The 20,613-nt window shown below is 47.4% G+C and overlaps 1 protein-coding gene across 2 annotated transcripts in view; it reads right to left on the bottom strand.

Annotated features, from left to right (window-relative positions):
* Positions 1–17,702, bottom strand: part of DGKI (diacylglycerol kinase iota) — a 375,957-nt gene extending 358,255 nt beyond the window's left edge. For both annotated transcript variants that reach the window (XM_087820996.1, XM_087820997.1), the window contains exon 1: positions 17,305–17,702. In XM_087820996.1, the coding sequence (XP_087677122.1) occupies positions 17,305–17,702 (398 nt within the window). The remainder of the gene's footprint in view (positions 1–17,304) is intronic.
* Positions 17,703–20,613: the final 2,911 nt, after the last annotated feature.

Here is a 20,613-nt window from a genome sequence, read left to right as displayed (position 1 = left end):
GCCCATCTCTGTTCCTGTAACAGTGTTAGACAGTAACAGGGCCTCTGACAATGAGCAACGTTTAAACTGCTCAACTACCCTTTCCTAATACACTCAGAACACATTTCTTCCATTAATTTGTTCAGTGATTTCTAGGTATTGGAATCTGGAAAACAACTTTCCACTTCATTAAAAACATTCCAATGGTGTGATATTTTGGGAGTTTCTCCAAACAGATTAGGGAGAAAGTCTCCAGCTCAGAGACAAGCCATGTTCCCAAATTTTCTACCGAGTTGCCTGCTTAGAACTTAGGACAATGTTGTTTGGCTCCAGTATTAACTAATGGCATCAGATCTAACCACTTACTACATGACTTTAAGTAAAAATGAGTTGCATGTTCAGACTCTGACGTTCCCTCGCATTCTCCTTACTCTGTCTTTCCCAAATCCTCGTGGATGTGTCCTGGAGGCATGAGAGGAGCGTAGCCGTAGGCCACCATGGCCACTGAATGTCCGGGGGAGGGAAGAGAGCTCTTGTCCCCTCTGCATGGGTTAGTGGCAGGCAGGGTGGAGGTGTCACTTCTGCAGTAACAACAGAGGCTCCAGGAGGGGACGTGGCAACGGATCCCGGGGAGCGAGGTCTTTCCACATTGGGTCTTTCCACATCACCTCTCCGCCCCAACCCTCTAAAGGCTCTCTCTCTGCTAACTAAAAAATCCAAATTCTTCTGATGGCTTTCAAAGCCTTCTGTACCGAGCACTTAACCTTCCCTGGCCTCATCTTCCACCACGTGCTCTGGGATCAAAGCAAAATTGTTCCGCAGTTCACACTGCTGCCCAAACATCCCACAGTCCACCGGCCGCGTTCTTTCCCATGCAATTCCTGCTGCCTGGACTGTTCCACCTTCGTCCCTCCTGATGCCCCGTCGCCTCCCGCTGGAGTCCCATCAGTCCTTCAAAGTCCAAGGAAACGCCCCGAAGCAGAGCTAACCTCCCTGCCCGTGCGTCCCCACAGCCCAGATGGGGCCGCGCATCACCCCGCGCCTGCCGCTTACCTTCGTCCGAGCAGCTGATGTCCAACGAGGGCAGAGCAGACGGAACCGGTAAAGGTCCTTTCGGCGAGGACTCCTAGGGATCTAAAGCCCTCCCCTCCTTCAAAAAATTCAAATGATGGACTTAGGGGGCTGTTCAAAAGAAGTTAGAAGCAAATGGACTCTGTTCCGAAATTCTGTTTCCAGTTTGCCATTTAGAACTTAGGGAGTGGTTTTTTTTGTTTTTTTACTGAATCAATTACATGAACAAATCCACCCAGCACCTCCATCTAGCTCCCTCCTCACTCCTTCAATGCCCCTTCGACCATCACCTGCTCCAAAAGATCTTCCACTCCTGGGTCTGACAAAGGTGTCCTTCTGGGCTCCCCACCCTGTCCCATGAACACCCCTCTTTCTTTGTATTTATCACTCTGATAGTTATAAGTCAATTCTTTGCCCCTCTCCCTCACTAGACCACAAATTCTTAATAACAGAGATTCTTATTTCTTTTTTATTTCTAGCACTTAGCACAGTATTAGCGTGTAGCAGGCACTCAATATGGTTTTTTATTTGTTTTCCCAATAAGGTATAAGCAATTGAAGCAATTTTAAGGTAGAAATCTATAATTCAACTTTGGATTCCTCACCAAGGGCTTGAAATAATGCTTTGCACGTATAACAACTGAGTACTCCATGACTATTCTTACAGAATAGGTAAGTTTTCATACAGGGGACTGCTCATGCTATAAAACACAGGTGAGAGAAAAAACTAATGGCTCTCCCAGCAATGCTTTTTTCCCTAAGTACTTTTTTCCAATTTTCAATATCAAGACTTGAAAGAGAGCATTCAGTGCATGGGAGGACCTCAGAGACTGTCAAGATTCATGTATTTCATTTCACATCTTCCAAAGCTTCTCTCTTCTTCCATATCTCAACATCCTCACAAATTATCTCACTCCCTTCAGCGGAGGGTGCACATTACTTGGGTTATTTTTAGAACACCCTTGCGTGCAAAATTGGCAGTTCAGAGAGAAGCCACACAAACACACAAGGACTCTCCTGGGCCTTGGCTTTGTCCTTGAAGTGTTTCCATAACTTCCTAAGGTCTTCCTTTAGGAACCAGCTGAGCCACGTTCAAGGTTAAAGCCCAAGTATTTACTTCCACGCCCCCTGGTGAATCTACAAAAAGTATTTATCGAACATGATGGGAACTCCTGTTAAGAATAAAACAGGAGCCTGGCCAGGCGTGGCTCAGCAGTTGAGCATCAACCTACGATCCAGGAGATCCAGGTTCGATTCCCGGTCAGGGCACATGCCCGGGTTGTGGGCTCCATCCCCGATGGGGGTGTGCACGAGGCAGCTGATCAATGACTCTCTCATCATTGATGTTTCTATCTCTCTCTCCCTCTCCTTTCCTCTCTCTGAAATCAATAAACATGTATTAAAAAAAATAAAATAAAATAAGGATTTTAATAAGCAACTTCTATGACATAGATTCAACCTAAAGCTACACCTCCCTACCCCACATTTATACCCAATCTTGGACCATGCCCCTGCCCAAATTTCAGGAACCTACCGAGGGAGAAGCACTGATGTCCCTTCCCCACCCTTCACTCTACCCCAAAAAGCAACCACCAGCAGCTGTGCTTAGATGGCAAAATAACCTGTCTACCAAAAACCTATAGAACATGCTCTCTTCTGCAGAGAGCTCTGTGCGTTTGGCAGTGTAGGGGAAGATGCATTTTACAAAAAGAAAAGACAAACTCCTGTCCTTGTCCCTATGGAAATCAGTGACCACTGCAGTGAGGAGGGGAGGAACCATGACAGGCAGGAATGACAGAGAACACCAAGAGCGTTGCCCTTTCCCCCGTCACAATGCCCTCTCCTTCCTAGGGTACCTCTAGAGGGTAACTTCTTAATTAGAGCAGACTTCTTCATTCAAGAACTGTACCATGCAAGGCTGTCATTCAAGGATGACTGGCCAGAGGTTTCTGTAGGTTTAATAAATTAGTATGGTGACACTAATCCCTCAAAGCAGTCCTTTTCGATAGAGCTCTCTGCAGCAATGAGAAAGTGCTGTATCTCTGCTGTCCAATACGGTGGCTGCTAGCCACGCACAGCTGTTAAGCACTTAATATGTGGCTAGTGTGACTGAGGGACTGGATTTCAAAGTTAATGTATTTAGTTAGTTTTGAGAGGCACACACGTAAAATGCCATCCTCTGGGCAGAATCTTCTTGGCCATCAAATACTACGTTTAGCCAAAGTACAGATGGATTTCTTTATCGATTCTGTGTCAACTCACTGCAAGAAAGTTCACCAAAACCTCTCAAATGGGTTCGGCCAGTTTTAGAAGAGTTGACCGCAGGCATTTCTCTACCAGCAGTAAGGTCAACGGCAGAAGGGTACAAGTATATGTCTGGAAGATAGAGGCAATAGTAAATTGCAATTAAGAGTGAGCTTGCATTGGTCTTGATATAAATAACATTGAATTGAATGCAAAAAATAAAGTTAAAAGAAAGAGAGCTTGTCCTTTCATATTTAGGAAAGAAGAGAGAAAGACAGAGAGGGAGGAAGGAAGGGGAGAAGAAGGAATCTTGAACATTCTAAACATGTTTGGTGTCTGAAATAAATATGAAACATGCCAAATAAACATTTAGCCAAACTAAAATGGCAAATCTTAAGTGAAATGGCTGCAACATAAGCAAAACTTTGGAAATGGCATCAGTGATTTGTTGAACTGGCGATCTAGAAATTTGGTTTTGCAATGAATTTTACAGCAGTTGGCCTGCACCCATGCTAGTCCATATACTCATGGCAGCCAATGGCCACAGCAAGGGAACTAAGTCCCACAGAAGCATACTCACACCTGTGCAGGCTGTGCCCTGAATTAGGCACCCAGAGGAGGGGCAAGGAGACTGAAATCCAGCCTACGTGCCACCCGCCACGTGCTAGATCCTGGCTCTGGGGCTCACAGAACTCAGAGGTAAGGGAGGATTTTTGTTCATTTGTCCACTCAGACTTGGGACCTGTTTCTAATTTAGACGAAGATATACATGCTAGTAGTGGCCCTGGTTAGACAACATTTTCAGTTTAGAGGAAGGCGATGGATAAACCAGTCTGCTGTCAAATTAGAGACAGCCAGAAAAGTGAAGGCAATCAAGCATCACCTTCAGACAAGGGCTAAGTGAAGGATGAAAAGGAGAGTTCAGTCCAAAGAAAGTACCTGACTTCAAATATCTGAGAGCCTTTCATATAGAAAAAAGAAGGTTATCTTGACTATTCCCCAAAAGTAAAAGGGTAATAATACCAGTAGGTAAAAAATCAAGGAGTCAGTTCTAGACTCAACATGTAGGCACCATGGTATCACGGGGGGGAATGTGCGGGCTTTGGGTGACTTGGGACTGAACCTGAACCCTGGCTCCATCAATTAATAGTTCTTTGACTTGAAGCACGTTATTTCCCCTCTGTGAGATTCTGGGTCCTCATCAGTAACACAGAAATAACTCACTAAGAGAATTGTGGTAATTAAATAAAAGAACAACACATAAGGAGGCACCAAGTGCCTAACTCATGCCAAATATTCATTAAGTAATGCTTTCATCTTCTTATAACAAAAACTTTCTAACAATTAGACCTGACCAATCAGACCTGCCCTGACCTAACAACTATCTCCCTAAGGTAGCCAAGAGCTCCTGGCACTGAAGACACTCACTGGTAGAGACTGGCAGACCGTATGCCAATGATATGATATCAGTTAGGTTATCTTTAGTTGTTTCAAGCCATAGAAACCAACCCAGCTTAACTTAAACAGAAAGGAAGCATTGGGTAGATGATGGATGGTTCAAAATTCAGTAGAAAGGCTGGGAATCCATGCTTGGAAAAGACAGGAACCAGGGCAGGAGGAACTGTCCTACCAGGGCACTGCTAGTGGCTATGAACAAACTGGCACTCCCTTGGACAGTCCTTTAAGAGGCCAAATCAAAAATAGCCCCGGTGTCCAAGCTCAGGTGACATGCCTCAAGGTGTTATCAGGGTGGTGAGAGGAAGCCACTTAAAACAACTTTCAAAGATGTCATTGGCTTCCATGCAGAGTCAGGCACCTTGGTGTACAATCCCACAAGACTGCACACCATAGGGTAGAGGTAATTTCCAAAAGGAAACAGGGTATATTTATACCTTTCTATACTGGGGTATAAAACAGTCATGCTTAAGTGCACAGGCCAGAGAGTTCTACTGGCCTTCAAACCCTGGCTTCATTGCTTGCTAGCTCTGTGGCCTTGAGATGTTACTTCATTTTCCTGTGCCTCAGTTTCTTCTTCTGTCAAACTGTAGACAGTAATAGCACCTAGCTCATAAAGTTATTGTAAGAATTCACTGAAATAATGTACGTAAAGCACTTAGCACAGTTCCTGGCACATACAGTAAGGCCTCAAGAAACGTTACTTATTATTATTAATATTACCATTAACAATGCTGAAGGTAGACCACTGAGCATGTTCCAGACAAGCTTTTCCTGACAAACACTGAGGATCTTGCTCCTCTCTGGTTTCAGGCCAGGCCAGGAAGTCAATGGTCTAGTCCTCTCCTTCCCAGCCCTCTTGACTTGCTTTCCCCACGTAGATAACGGGTTCCTATAACACCAGGACTGCTTCGCCAAAGCTGTTTTGAGTAGCTGTAAAAAGTGCACAGCGAAATCTGTGAGGAGCACTAATTGCTGGAGAGCCGCTAAAAACAACTATACTAATGAACACAAGCCACAGTGGGAATAACGGTTTCCCCTTTGTGGATTCATCCACGTATTACTTCTTCCAAACATTACTTTCAGTTCCTGGAAGAGGTGCTTTGCCATCGATGGGAGGGCAATTTACTGGAAGTTAAAGACCAGCTTCCAAGCTTCCCATCTGCTCCCGGAAAGAGGTATTTTCTCTCAAATGGCTTGGGAAGGAGAACTTGGGGAGAGGTGTTGTGCAATGCACTCTTTGAAAACAACAGTGTGCTCCTTTAACAGCTCCCGTGAAGCAGTGCTCACGGGAAAATACATTTCTAGGTACACTAGCGTCACGGCAGCTTGTGTGGGCTGGAGCAGAGGTGGCAGAAACGCCTCGAAAGGCAGGGCCATGGGCTTCCCCGCACAGATCATGCAACCTTCAAGGTCAAAGACGGTGCAATCCGAAAACCAGATCACCCGGCAGCTTTGTAATTTCACAGCTCCCCTTCTAAGCCCACACTTACAGGGACATGACATACATGTCTTCTTCCTCTACGCTCATACCTTTTTTCATGATAAAACTGAACTCCATGACTAATGCTAGCCTTGTACAGTATTTTATCTTCATTTTTAAAAAATCCTTTCCTGAAGCTATGCTTAGAGAGAGGAAGGGAGAAAGAGAGAGAGGGAAACATCAAAAACATCAATGTGAGAGAGAAACATCGGCTGGTTGCCTTCTGCATGTGCCCCGACCCGGAGTCAAACCCGAAATCAAACGGGCAACCTTTCGGGGCACAGGACGGTGCTCAACCAACTGAGCCACCCGGCTGGGCTATCTTCATTTTCAAGAGCCTTCAGTCACCAGCAAAATCGCAATACAGTGACATCTTGGCCATGACCCAAGTCCTTGGCTGCAGCCAGATTTTGCTCTACACCGTATTACTTCAAACCCTTAGGATTCTAAATTATCTAGAGTCTTCCACTGTGACGTTATCCGTTCATGCCAAATACGGTCTCAAAAACATACCTGTTCAGATTGTCTGGAGATATTTCCAAATCCTTAAAGCTGCGAGTAGCAAAAGTGTGCCTGCTGCTCACTCTTGGTCGCAGAACATGGAGTTTGGTTATTAGGCGATCGGTTAGCGTGAGTTTCCTCCATATCGTCAACGACATACAGTCAACGAATGTGTCGAGGTGCCCGTTTCCTCCCCTAGAATCCCTGAGCCACAGGAGCATATGCTCTAAGGAGACGGGAAAAGCAGTTGCCGTATAAACGAAACGCTATTCTTGCGACACCCATGTCATTATTTGAACTGAATCAACTTTGCAATGCAATGGCTGCTGCTTAGCAACTAATGCAAAGGAAGAGCCTGCATCGTTCTCTGTCTTCTCTCTTTCCCATCGGAAGGAAGACTGAACATCACCACCACACCTGGAAACGGGAAGATGACCACGAGGTCATGCTCCTCAATGCAATATGGATTTGGTAGGCCAGCCAGTGACTGATCCCAACCTGGTCCATGGTGACTAACAACTGAGATAAATTCAAGTAAATAAAATTAACGGAAGGGAAATGTCGCTAATTATCTTTCCATAGAGTTGTATGTGGAAGTGGTGTCCCAGAGTGAAAAGAACGTGGGACTTCAGATCCCACCACTGTAAGGCTATAAGCCTGGCAGTGCCCCTTCCTGGCACGTGGCATTGAGAAGTCACTTGGTGATAAAGCCTGTTCCCAGAACTGTAGGATGGCTGTGAAAACAATACCTGCTCCACCTGCTGCCCGAGATTGTTTTGACGGTAAAATTAGATCAATTATGTGAAAGCAGTTTATAAATGGTAAAGTCCTAAAAGCACCACACACGGTTTTATTATAAGTTCCTAAATTTAGTCAGTAATAACAGTTGAAGAAATCTCCATAAATTGGTCCTTACAAAAAAATCCCTTAGATTTTGTTATAATTCTGTACTGGCTCATAGAAAGCTTCTGTTTTCAGCTTTAAATATCTTTGGCGGTTATTTCTGAACTAGAAATTTATTTTGCTAAGAAATCCTGAAGGCTTTCTTCAAATGTGAAAGAGTGACTCGGGTTTTTTACAATGGTCCTTCAGAAGTTTCTAAGTGTCTATAGCTACGCACAGGAATAATATGAATTCTGAGGGATGTTCTTATGAGAAAATGTCTATTGTGAGTACTTGCAGCCTGAATAGGTTCTCTAATTAAAGGTGAATGGCTCATCTCTTCTAAGAATTTTTTTTAAGCAAATGGTATTTATTTTGCCTTTTCAACCACATCGAGTATACATTAGTTGGTTTAACTTCTTCACTGGACCCCAGACCATTGTACCATTGCCCGCCTCTCTTCAGGTTCCACTCCGATTACAAATCACAAAGTCTTGTCCTGGAGGTAGAATTTGAAGGGGGCAGAACCAGGCCAGAATCCCTGCAAATCGTGTCCTGGCCCCGGGAAACTGGGTTTATTCCACCACCTCATGCAATGGAAAATTCATATAGTTTCACCACGGAAAGCTCGATCTTGGCCTCCCTCCAATCACCAGTAGCACCTGCTATTCACAGAGCTCAGTTTATACGTGGACAGGAAAGCACTCTGGCTCTCTAAGCCAGTCGGCCTTTGTGAAGCCTTTCTCTGCATCCTGTGTCAGGACCGGCTGGGCCCACTAAGGTGAAAAACAAGGGTCTCTCCTCCGAAAGGGTTATGGTCTCATGAATCACTAAGCTGCCCACAGAAAATGGAAAGAGGGAAAAGATGAATTAGGAATGCAATAGGCAAATAAAGACAGAGATCTGAACTCTGCCACTTCACTCAGCAAGTTGCTTAAACTCAGCCTCAATGTCCGTACCTGTAAACAGACACAATACAAAAGTCCCTACTTAATGGAGGGCTACGTTAGCAGGTCTGGGCGCAGAGTGTGCATTTATTAAAATAGGTAACTTACAATGACTTACATTAACAAGTAGGTCGGTTAGTACATTAACACTTGCAGTCTGAATCTGAACCCAGAAAAGCTATTTCCTTTTCTTAGCTACACTTTATAGAAACTTGGAAAGTACATTGGTGGCCTCTGCTGCCTCGGAGAATGGTTTATCAGAGGCCACTCGGAAAGAGAACAGGGACATCTGTCACTCCTTGGCCATTATGAGAAAGGTAAGGTGGGCCGGAAGGCAAGGAAGATCACACTCTGCAGTTTCTGGGGTTCAAGGTCTTTCTGCTTCCTGTCTAAGTTTAGATGCTGAGGACAGGGCTTCAAATGGACAGAAACAAAACTGTGCTCCAGCTTAGCCTTTGCACTGAGAGAGGGCCAACTTGAAAGAAAGAGGCTGTTTTAAATCAGGCTCTTTTCTCCAAAACCTCTAAGGGAATGCTCTCTGTGTGAGAGAGAGTGCCTCGAACCCTGTCACACACATAAGGACAATGACAGGACACAGTCCTTTCGGTTTGAAGAATGCTCCAAAAGTTCGTCTCAAACTGATACCCGAACCCTTTGCCAACTGCTTCCACACAAGCTTATGTAAAGCTCTATTTTTTCATCTTTGAACAAATCGCTTTCAAGTTTTTTTTAAACAAAAATTTATTTTTCCATAGAATTTTGACATCTTTCTCATAGACAAAGGGATGATACACATTTCAAAAATGTACTTTGGATCTTTCAAAGGAGTCTATTTTCTGGTTATTTCCTGAAAATCTAAATGATACGAGAAAGCAGCCAAACTGATTTTTCTTTACCTTTTGAAGAAGAAAAACAGATTTCCATCCACAATACCTCATAGCCCTGGGCCAGTTTTATTTGCTGAACAAATATTTAATAATCACCTAAAATTAAAAAAATAAGATAAATTCTGTTATTTGGCCTAGTTGAGATAACTGACAGAATATCCCAGAAGGCTGAGCCTTCCATTTCTGAAACAATCCAGGACAGGTAGCATTGGGAAGCTTTTTTCTCTGATTGCCAGGACACGGCAGCCAGCCATTGTCTGTGGGACAAAGCAAACAGCAGCAGCCAGGCCAGAGGAGAAATAACCTCTGTCCTGGAGTCCCTGGTGACGGCTCTATTTCTAGCACCTCTGCCTTTATCTACGGATCTGTTCCTGACACTGCGAAGCTCTAAGGCCCCTGTCACCCAACCCTCCACATCTGTCTTCCTGCTCCCAGACGACCAGCTGGGGGGTGGCAGCAGGTCCTTGACCCCCGCACACTGACCAGGCCTGTCTTCGCCGACCTTGGCCTTCTGCCTGCTCTGATTTCCAGAGCGCTCAACAGCAGCTCTCTCCTCTTCACACCCTCTAGTGACTCTTTTTTAATAAGTTGTGAAAAGTATATATCCTGTACCTTAATGAATGCCAAACCCTATAAATTAAATTTCCTAAGTGTATATCTCATTTTCATATTACCTGAATAATTTTATTACACGCTACCGACATTTGACCAATGATCAACGTGAAGAAAAAAGAAAGTCTACTCCTTAATTGGGCTTAAGGATAGAATGACATCACTCTAACAAACACACTCGTGGCACTTACTTTGTGACAGGGAGCATCAAAAGTATCAACCTTCAAACAGTCCTACAAAGTGAGTACTACTATCATTACCATTTTATAGATGGGGAAACCAAAGCACAGAGAGGTTAAGTAACTTGCCCAAGGTCACACAGCAGGCAGGAGTGGCAAATTAAACCCAGGCAGCAGGGTTTCAGAGTCATGGCTTTTAACCACTCTGTCTCTCATGTGACTGAACAGTAAAAATAATGAGATTTCATTGCAGCTGAATTATTACTATTTTAAGCTTTGAATGTTTGCCCCCGTTTTCAACAAAAACAAGACCATTAATATTATGCCTTAACTCAGAATGGGTTCCTTATCGAAGCATTATTTATGAATCTGAAAATCTTCAGGCAACTCCACTCGAGCAAAATACATGAAGGTTAGACACAAGAACTAGTTAAGTCCCTGTCAAAGAGCTTTTGCCTTTAAAAAAATAGTATTTGCCCCATTTCAAAGGCTCACAGACCCTCAGGGGTGGAAGGAAAGAACATTAAAACTCATCTGCAAAGGCCTTCTTTCCACCTCTGCCCAACCACAGGCCCTCCTTCAGCCAATGCACACACACCTGATGATTTGATTTCCTCTAAAGTCACCCGAGGAAGTGCCCGGGCCCCCTCTTTTTGAACACTGTGGATGTCAGGAAACTCACCAGCCACTCTTCAAGCGCTTTATATGTTACATAAATAAGGAGTAGCTGCCACTTTCCCCAAGACTTTCTAATTGAGTTAAAAACAAAGCAGAGGCTTAGAGCCACTCAGGCAACCAAGGAATTCTTCCTAAAATAACTTTTCCATCAAAGTCAAGCAGGTGAGTTGGAATGAGAGTGATCAACGTAACACAGAGCAGAGGCTGCTGGGTTCCGGATCCCAGGAACGCGGGGCGGCCGTCTTTCTGCATCTGTAAATTCTAATCTTAGGAAGAAAAATGAGCAGAAAATCCCCGGAGGAGAAAATCAATGATGCCCCTTGGAAAGGGATGAGACAGACGGAAAGAGAGCCGGAGAGCTAATTAGTGCTACTCAGAAGGCAAATTAAGGCCTTTTCTGTGACAAGCTGCAAATAGCTGGTTAAGTAAGAGCTTCTGCCACCCCTCTCCAGCCTCCAACAGCTGGCCAACTGGCTGGCGCAGGTACTCGCACAGGGATTTGTAGACAGACAGACACGCAGTCCTGGGCTGTTGGACAAAGTGTAAATGGGAAAAAGGCAGAAAAGGAAAATCACGATTGAGATGGAGAGGGAGTGGATCACAGTAGTAGTTTATTTAAAGAAGGCAATTAAATTCATTCATTCAGTAAATATTTATCCAACACCTGCTGAGCAACAGGAACAGGATTCAGCCATTCAAATGCTAAGGTGCAATTTTTGTCTTCAAAGGAGCTACCAACTCGGCAGGGAGTAATGGTACTTATAGCAAGCAGTTAACTGTACACAAGGCACTGCGCTGAGTCCTTTACCTAACGTAACTCATTTACTTCTCCTAACAGACCTCTCAGGTAGGTGTTACTATTCCCCCATTTTAGAGATGACTATGCTGAGCCTCCAGGGAGCTACAGAACATGCCCAAGATCAACCAGAAGGCACCAGGTTCAAACTCGGGTTTAATTCCCAGAAGGGGAAACTGCCGGTGGGTCTTGCCACGGCTGTTTGAAAGCACCCTCTGCATCTGAGGCCAGGGCAGTGTCAGCCACCTGCCACAGAAAGCGGGCAGTCTGAGCTCGGCCCTAAAGAGGAGTGTGCCTGGAGAACAAGCAGAGATGAATTATGGGAGTACTATGTGCAAACAGACGTCATCTGGTGTTTGTATTTCTTTAATCTTCTTCTGCATTGCATTCGTTTGTTTTGCCTTGTGAGAGGCGTAACATTCCAACCAGTTCAAACAATTCCAAGAGTTCAAACAGCTCCAACCCGTTCTAGCAATCTGAAATTAGTCCATTATTATAGTGATTTCCAGCAAATTACATTTCAAAGGGAAAAAAGCCAAACAGCTTAGATTCTGTCTCTCTCCTTCGCTTCCCTCTTCAGTTATCCACCGTAAGAAAAGCTCAGGCATTGTCTTTGAATTGTGGGAACTATTATCTTGCGACTGCAATTACAGGATCTCAGAAAAAATAATTAGGATCAGTGTTACCAACGCAAACTCATGTAAGAAAGCAAATGTCATAGCCAACATGCAGGCAATGGTCCTTCCAGATGCTTCCCGTCTCACAGAGTGAGTGCCTGAGGCCACGTCAAGGACACCTCAGGGCTGAATAGGGAATAGATATCCCAGATGCCAGCCCAGAAGGCCATGGATGGTGTAGCCAGCCTGGGCCCTCCCTAGGAGCCCTCATTTTCTCAGATTAGAAAGGGAAGTGTTCCAGAAAGCTAGCTCTAGTCTCAATTAATTTCGCCCAATGCAGCAATGATGCTGTGGCCACAGAAGAACTGAACTTCTCCATCCCAATTCCACAGGACCCGAGACTGCCAAACTTCCACGTAAAAATTAAGCCTCTAAAAGATCAATTAGAGCAGATTAAGTACTCTGGACAGTGGTTCAAGTGCAAGCTTGCCTGGTGTGTGTCCTGATTGAGGAAGTCTACACTTAGCCAAGTCCTAAGCAATTATTGAGGAAGGAAACATTAAATTAGCACCAAGGTTTTCATCTGAGCCTGAAGTCTAAATGTCAGATGAAAACATAAAATAAATAAAATTTATTTACAAAGGAGGACGCTGCATAGTTATATTCAGAAGAAAACTTCTCCAATACACTACTGATTTCCATGCAAGGAAGAGTAACATCTGGGCTGCCTACGTGGCTTTCAACATCCCGACTGTCTTTCTTATCACATAAACTTTCTTTGCAGGGCAAAACACAAAGTGGAAATACTATGTTCTTATCATCAATCTATAAAGAATAATAGATCTTTTCGTACCTAGTTGCCTAATCTAAGAAGTCTAATAGTCCTTGCTACTACTTTTTTTAAAATATGTTTAATTGATTTCAGAGAGAGCAAGGGAGGGGCAGAGATAGAGAAACATCAATGATGAGACAGTGTCATTGATCGGATGCCTCCTGCACTCCCCCTGCTGGGGACCGAGCCCACAACCTGGGCATGTACCCTGACCTGGAATACAACTGATCACCTGGTTCATAGGTCAATGCTCAACCACTGAGCCACACCAGCCATACGTTGCTGCTACCTAATCTCCTGCCAAAAACTCCCTTTAAGGAGGGTCTGGTCTCCCCACCCTGGTTCATAAGTAGAGAGAGTGAAACACAGGCATTGACATCTCGTGAGTAATGGTAAGTGCCCAAGCCTCCTCTTTCAAGCAAAATCACACTTCATCATTTCCCCTGTGCTGCTCCAGGAGGCACAGGAAGGCCAGCTCTTCCCTTGATCTAGGTTCACCTACACAGCACCTGTGTAGTTTTTATTAAGAGGCAGATAAAACTCTAAGACGGATAACTTCATAGAGATGGCAGGTGTCATGTAGGTAGTTTTGTTCTCAGAAGCAAAACCAATCTATTTTCTCATGGTCATGAGTTTACATTCATTTTTATTTCTGAAACAGCAGAGGAGTTCCTTAACATTATACAGCCAAAGGGGCACAGACCAAAGAATAAAGTATACAAGGTATACTATATAATGAGGTGTGGTATATTACAGAGGAGTGTGTATATTACACTGCACACCCAAGCACACCCATGCGCACACGTGGAGAGAGTTCAAGCCAGAAATCAATGTGTAGGGAAGCATGATGTGGTCTAAAAAGAAAGTCATTTAGAGACAGGTGTGGGTTAAAATTCTGCCTCCTACCCAAGCTCTAAGCCTCGGGCTCATTTTCCATAAAGTAGAAGCAACAATAGCACAGCACTGGACTGTCATGAAGAGTCAATAAGAGAGAATATACAATAACATTTAGCACAGTGCCTGGTACACAGAAGACGATAAACATCAGTCACCTCTCCTTCCCCTCCCCTGTGTGCCTCCAAAAGATTTTTTTTAATATTACTGACTTAAATGGAAATTCTTAGAGCAGTTAAAAAAAAAATCCTACACATATGTATCTGTTGCAGCACCATAATTTGCCAAGAGAAAAGAAGTAGTAATTTTAAGAGAAAAGTACCAGCTCACTTGCACTGCCTTCTAAAGCCTTCGGCTTTACAGTCTACAGAGACTATTTGCTCCAGGGGAGCAGAATCTAAAATAAAGAAAAAAATCCTCATGGGAAAAATGGTTCCCAAAAAAAGCCAAGAAAGAAAAGATAATGAGGGGAAATCGAGGGGTATATATAAAGGGGTTTATTTTACTTAACAAAGTAAAAGTCAAGCAAAGTGAATAATCTGCCTCCAGAAACATTTATTTAAAGGCTTTTTGTAAAGGGCTCTGGTTCCTAAAAAGACAGGAGTCACTGCATATGCCCACCCACTCCGCATTTATTTTTAAACCCTAGATTATATGTTCCTTAGCAACAGAAGGAGCAGATGAGACCCCCTACACACGCGCGCACGCACGCCCTCTCCCAAAGCCCCTTCTTTCCTGTCAAGTGTCATCCCACAAATAGCCATGTTCTTCAAAAGGTATTTCTGCCCTACCTGCAAGTCTCCTCTTCCCACCCTAAATGATCCCCCTTACCCGAGCAGCCACGCTTCACACTCACTGAACCCTTTCCCCTAAACTTCACTCTGGGAGTTCTTGCTAAGCCCCCTCCATTAACTCCCACCAGTCGCTGTCCTCGGGTGCCCCAGAGGGAGGCGGGAGTTGTCTCGAGGCGCTAAGGCCGAAGGCCAGCCAAAGCTGCTCTTTCCTTACAGGCCATTCACTAACCCACCAGCAAAATAATCCTACCCAGTGACCTCTGAGGCCTGCACAGTGGGCGGGCCACTGACCATGACTCTAAAAATAATCGCAATAATGAAAATGGGACACTCTCCAGGTTACTCAGGACAAACATGTGCCGGATGAAATCACCTACCTTTTCGCTGTCTTTCCCCTGACTTGGGGCATGCGTGGCCTTGTGTGGTTGGGTACAGTTTATAAGTTCAAAGATCAATTGTCTAGCCTTTGGGGAAAAAGAGGGTCACAATACTCAGATATTAGTGTACGGACATTGCCGGAGGAGCCCGTTACAAATTCCCACCCACAGAGAGCTGGATTTTGGAAGTCTGGAGTGGAGGGTATTTTTCAACCAACCACCTGAGGTGACACTGGTGCAGGTGGCTTGCTGGATTGGAGACCTGACAGCCAGATTTAAAAGGAAATGATGTTCACAAAGTAGGATCTATTTTCTATAGAGGGCTCTCTCCTTCCGTAGAAAAACACAGTGTCTGGGTCCATGTCTATGTTTGTGTGTGTGCCCACTTACACACCCATGTGTGACAATGCGACCCAGAAAGCCGTGGCCCTGCAAAGTACCCATTCCCAGGACAGACGCTCAGAGAATGACCCCTGCCAAGAGGCCAGCTGCAATGATTTCCCTTGCAAACTCTGGCTTTGTAGCCCTACCCAGTGAGGAATCTGATGGAAACCAGTATCCCAGGAGCCCAGACCCACAATGTGCTTCACAACCAACCCCCGCTTTCTATACCACAGCTCCTAAATAGGCTGAACGCAGTCCCTGTTCCCCTACGGGCCAGACAGGACATCGTAACTAGGAGTCAGAACTGCCTGTGTCCCAGCACATCTCCAGAGAGCTACTCCACTCTCTGCCACCTGTCTAATTTTAGAAACCAAAAATATAAAGGGAAAGATCCATTTGGTCCTGATCTATGTGAGTAACGAAAAGAGCAAGTCAGGTGGGAAGCTGCCTCAACGCACAGCTAACAGAATGCACTCGAGGGACGTGGGAGCAACAGCCTCACCGGGGGGACGGTTTCAGAGTCGCCAGGACCCACCAGTTAGACACAGAGCACATGCCCTAGTGACCGGGGCCTCCAGACCAGGCAGTGCCTATGGGGATCCCAGTGGTTCACACGCGTAGCCCATAGATACAACACACGCCCGCACACGCCCACATGCCTCTATCATCTGCGTTTGCTTACATAACAGCACATGGTGTGCCAGGCTTAACATTTCATATGGGTTCTGGAAAGGACGGCTACTTCAAAAGGAGTAAGGTTCACGAGGACGCTTTTACTGACCCCTTTTCAAGATCGACTCCGAGCCCTAGCAAGTGCAAATCTTTGAAATTCTGTGCTTCTCATCTGGACTTTTAAAATTAACAAGCAGTAAGGGTAGTCTCTGAAACCCTCCAAACCTCTCCATACTTTATTCCTGCCTGGGGCTTGGGGGTGGGGGAGGCAGAGAACCTACTGAATCCCCCGTTTCTCATTTCTAGAGCCTGACACCGTGTGGGGTACTTGGATCCGTGTGGCCACTGATCCCACCCTGCGCTTGTCTCGCAGATACCTCCACCCTCGGGGGCAAGCACTGTCCCACTCCTGGCCTCACCCCTGGCCCTCACCCTCTGGGCACCCCCGGTAGCGAGGGAGAGCGCACGTGTGCGTGCAGCCCCATAACCAGTTGCGCGTCTGCAGACTCGGACCCTGGACGGGAGGCTTCCAGGCGCGCCCAGCTCCCAGGAGGGTCCCTCTTCAGCACTGAGCTGTTCTCCCCCGCCCCCGGGCGCTCTCAACCACCAAGTGAGCGCCAGAGGTTCACCCAGCAAAATCTGGAAGGTAGGGGGAGCGGGTGCGGAGGGCACCGGCTGGGGGACAACTTCGAGGACTTCGCTAAGAAAGCCCGGCGGCCCGGGCGCGCGCACCCCGCCCCCACCCGCGCGCGCCGCTTTGTTGTTGCGCTGACCTCGGGGACCCAGGCCCCCCCCCCCCCCCCCCCCCCCCGGCTCAGGGGGAAGCCAGGCAGCAGCTTCCCTGCAGCCCGAAGGACGGGACGGTAGGAGGACTCATCTCCAGAAGCGGGAGGCGGGGGAGGGACGGAGCGCGAGCGCGCCGGGCGCCCGACTCGGCGGCGGCGCCCCCCGGGAGCGGCGCGGTCTCCCGCCGCACCTGTCCCCGCGCCCGCCGCACCTGTCCCCGCCGGCGCCCGCCTACCTGTAAGAGACCTGCTTCCGGAAAGTTAAGTTCCGCAGCTTCTCCTCCAGCGCCTCCTCCTTCTCCTTCGGGCCGCCGGCCGCGGGCTCCTCCAGGGCAGCCGCCCCCGCCGCCGCCGCCGCCCCCGCCGCCCCCGCGCCCCGCGGGTCCGCGCCGCCCTCGGCGCCCAGGCAGCAGCTCCCGGCGCCGCCGCTGCCGCCGCCGCCCGGCGCCCCCTTCTCCTCTCCCGCCGGGGAGCTGGGGTTCATGGCGACCGCTCGGGCCGCGCAGGAGGGCGAGGCGGCGCCGCTGCAGAGGCCGGGCGGGCGGGCGGGCGGCGCTGGGGCCGCGGGCGGGCGGGCAGGTCCGCGCGCCGCTGGCAGGGGCGGCAAATGGCAGCCCCTTCCCGCAGCATCCATCCGCCGCGGCACCGCACCGGGGCATTGTGGGAAACTCCGTGCCTCCACTCCCCCTCCCCGGCCAATCAGAGGCCACCTCCCTCCGCCTCCCCGCGCCCTCCCCCGGCCAACCCGCGCCCTCCAGCCCCCCCTGGCCTTTCCCAAATCGGGAGCACGCGCCGGGGCTGAACTTGAACTCTGCCCGGAGCTGCGGGCGGCGGGCGGCGGGAGGGGGGGCGCGCCGAGGCGGGAGGAAGAGCCGCCCGGCTGGGGGCGCGGGGCGCGAACGCGGCGTCGGGAGAGGAGCGCGCCCCAGGGAAACTCCGAGGAAAGCGCGCCGCGCCCCGGTTGCTCCCCGGTTGCTGGCCCCGGGACCCGCGAGCTGCCCCGGCCCAGGTCTCGGCCAGCGAGCGGCAGCGCCCACCCGGCCCCGGGGTCCCGGTGCCCGAGGCCCGCGGCGGCACCCTCTCCACCGCCGCTCCCCGAGCCGGGCAGAAGCCACCCGGGCGGGACACCTGGGGGCTGTAGAAGGGGCGCTGCCCGCGCGAACCTCGGAGAGAATTCGTGCGCAGCAGCGTAAATTAAGCGGCGTGGAGAGGTCAAGTTCACGGCACGGGAAGCGCCTGCCTCCGGTCTCAGGCGAGGGCTGAGACCCCGTCCTGCGGGAATCCCCCAGCGCAGCGTCTCCCTTGCACAGCAGGCTCTCCCGAAGCAGCTGCTAATGTCACTGAATCGGGTCACGGGCCCTCAGTGAAGTAAAAGGCTGAGAGAATCCAGGTGGCAGGAGTGAGGGCGCCAGCGCGGGGTGCTGGTGCCGCTCGGGAGGCACGAGAGGAGGGGCTGGCCCAAGGAGGGGGGTCCAGCCATCTGCCACCCCTCTGCTGAAACCACCCAGCCTTGCAGTCTCTGCACATTTAACTCTAACTCTCACCTCACTGCTAGTTTTTGTTTCTATGATGAGCAAAAACTCTATGGGGTTTGAGCGATGGGCTCTGAAGTGTGTGAGACAGAGAGTTTTCCAAATTAGAGGTCTCCACCCAAGAAATCTGTGCTCTCAACAAACAGGAGAAAGATCCATACTTAAGGCTGAGTGTAGCAACCAAAATATACAGGTACCAGACCGGTCAGGAACGTCAGGTCAGCGCTGTGCAACCCGCGACAAGTTGCTTGATTTCTTTCCCTTTATTTCCTTATGACTAGAATTAGGGGGTTGGACAAAATGCCTCTCCCAACCCCCACATTCTGTGATTCTCTTCATATTCACATTACAATAAGCCAGAGGTCGGGGCCTTGCCAGAGTGGAGTGAGGAAAGGTAATAGAAATAATCAGCACAGCTAGCGGTTACTGAGCCCTCATTTTTGTCTGAGAAGGGTGGTACTGAACACCTTGCACGCCTGTCTCTACATTTTCACAGCACCCCTCAAATGTGAGTAACTTCCCCCATTGCTCAGGCTCATGCAACTAGAAATTGGCCAACCAGGAATCACACCCACGCTGCCTGGTTATAGCGCACCCCCATGCAGTGCGCCCCATCTTCAGAGGCGACGGGGCCTATGGGGTGCTTCAGCAGTAATGTTAAATGAGATCCACGAGTACCTAGTGCACCCCTAAGACCAAGGAAACGTCATCTTACCTGAATTACTGCACAGCTTCCCAATTGCTCTCTATACCTTCTGCAATCAATTCTCCAGCCCTATCCTCAAGATACTGCTGATATCTTCCTCCAGTTTAAAACCTTCCAATTATGTCATATTGTCACGAGAGCAAAGTTCAAACAACTCCTTAACTGATCTCCGAGGCCACATTAGTGGATGGTGTGCCAGCCCTGCCCACCCCACCCCCACTCCTATAGTGGTGATAGTGCCACTCTGAACTGGACTCCTTACAAGTCCCCGAAGCTTTCTCCTCTCTGCTCTCATCTTTCATGCATGGGCCTGTGGTCCCCTCCTCCACCCCCCTCCCATCCCTACTATTGACCTAGCTGACTACTACACCTCCATCAGATTTTTGTTTACATGTCCCTTCCCTCTAGAAGCCTCCGCTGATCTCCTTATGGGCTGTGATGGGTGTACCACCAACAGGCCCCCATTACATCATTATACTAAACTTCAGCCACTGCAGCTGTTGGTCACTTGTCTGTCTCTCCCACCCATGCATGGAGACTACACGATGTTTATCACAATGTCCCCAGTAATTAGTACAATAATTGTGCACATTGAAGGTCATCATTAAGTGTTTATTGACTTAGAAAAGAAATGTAAATGGCTTTGAGCATATAAATAAATGCTCAAGTTCACTCATCCTAAAAGAAATTCAATTTTAAACAATAATAAGATGCCATTTTTTAGAATAAGTTTAATAATAGATGCTGACGGTGATGGGATAGGAAAACCAACAGTGTCTCAAATTGTTGTATTTGTTTGGTACAGTCTCTTTGCTGTGAAATTTGGCAATATCTATCAATATTTGAAATTCACAACCTATTTAACCTAGCCATGCTGCTTCTAGGAATGTGTTCTCTGATATCCTTGTAGGTGTACGCAAAAAATTTAAGACCGAAAACAACCTAAATGTTTGTTAATATAGGATTAACTACCTAAATTACTATTCATCCAAATAAAGGAATTCTCTTCACCTTTAAGAGAATAAGGTAGATGGATACATGTTAATATAAAACAATTTTAAAAATGTTAACTGGAAGAGAAAAACTGAATTTAGTGTATTTACTATGCTACCATTTACAGAAAAAAAAGAGGGTAGCTATAGATATATCAAGAAAAATACATAAGAAAACAGTGGCACTCGGAGTTGAGTGGCCCTAAGTAGAATCTTGAGGTTTTTGTCTTTAAATCAATACATACCAACAGGAGGCAAAATGTCTCCCAGCCCAACAGGAAAGCCAGCATACCGATCAGGTGTGTAGTTGCATAT

The sequence above is a fragment of the Miniopterus natalensis genome, chromosome 10 (genome assembly GCF_054644295.1).
Source record: "Miniopterus natalensis isolate mMinNat1 chromosome 10, mMinNat1.hap1, whole genome shotgun sequence".
Lineage (NCBI taxonomy): Eukaryota > Metazoa > Chordata > Mammalia > Chiroptera > Miniopteridae > Miniopterus > Miniopterus natalensis.
This window is presented reverse-complemented; position numbering and strand designations above follow the sequence as displayed.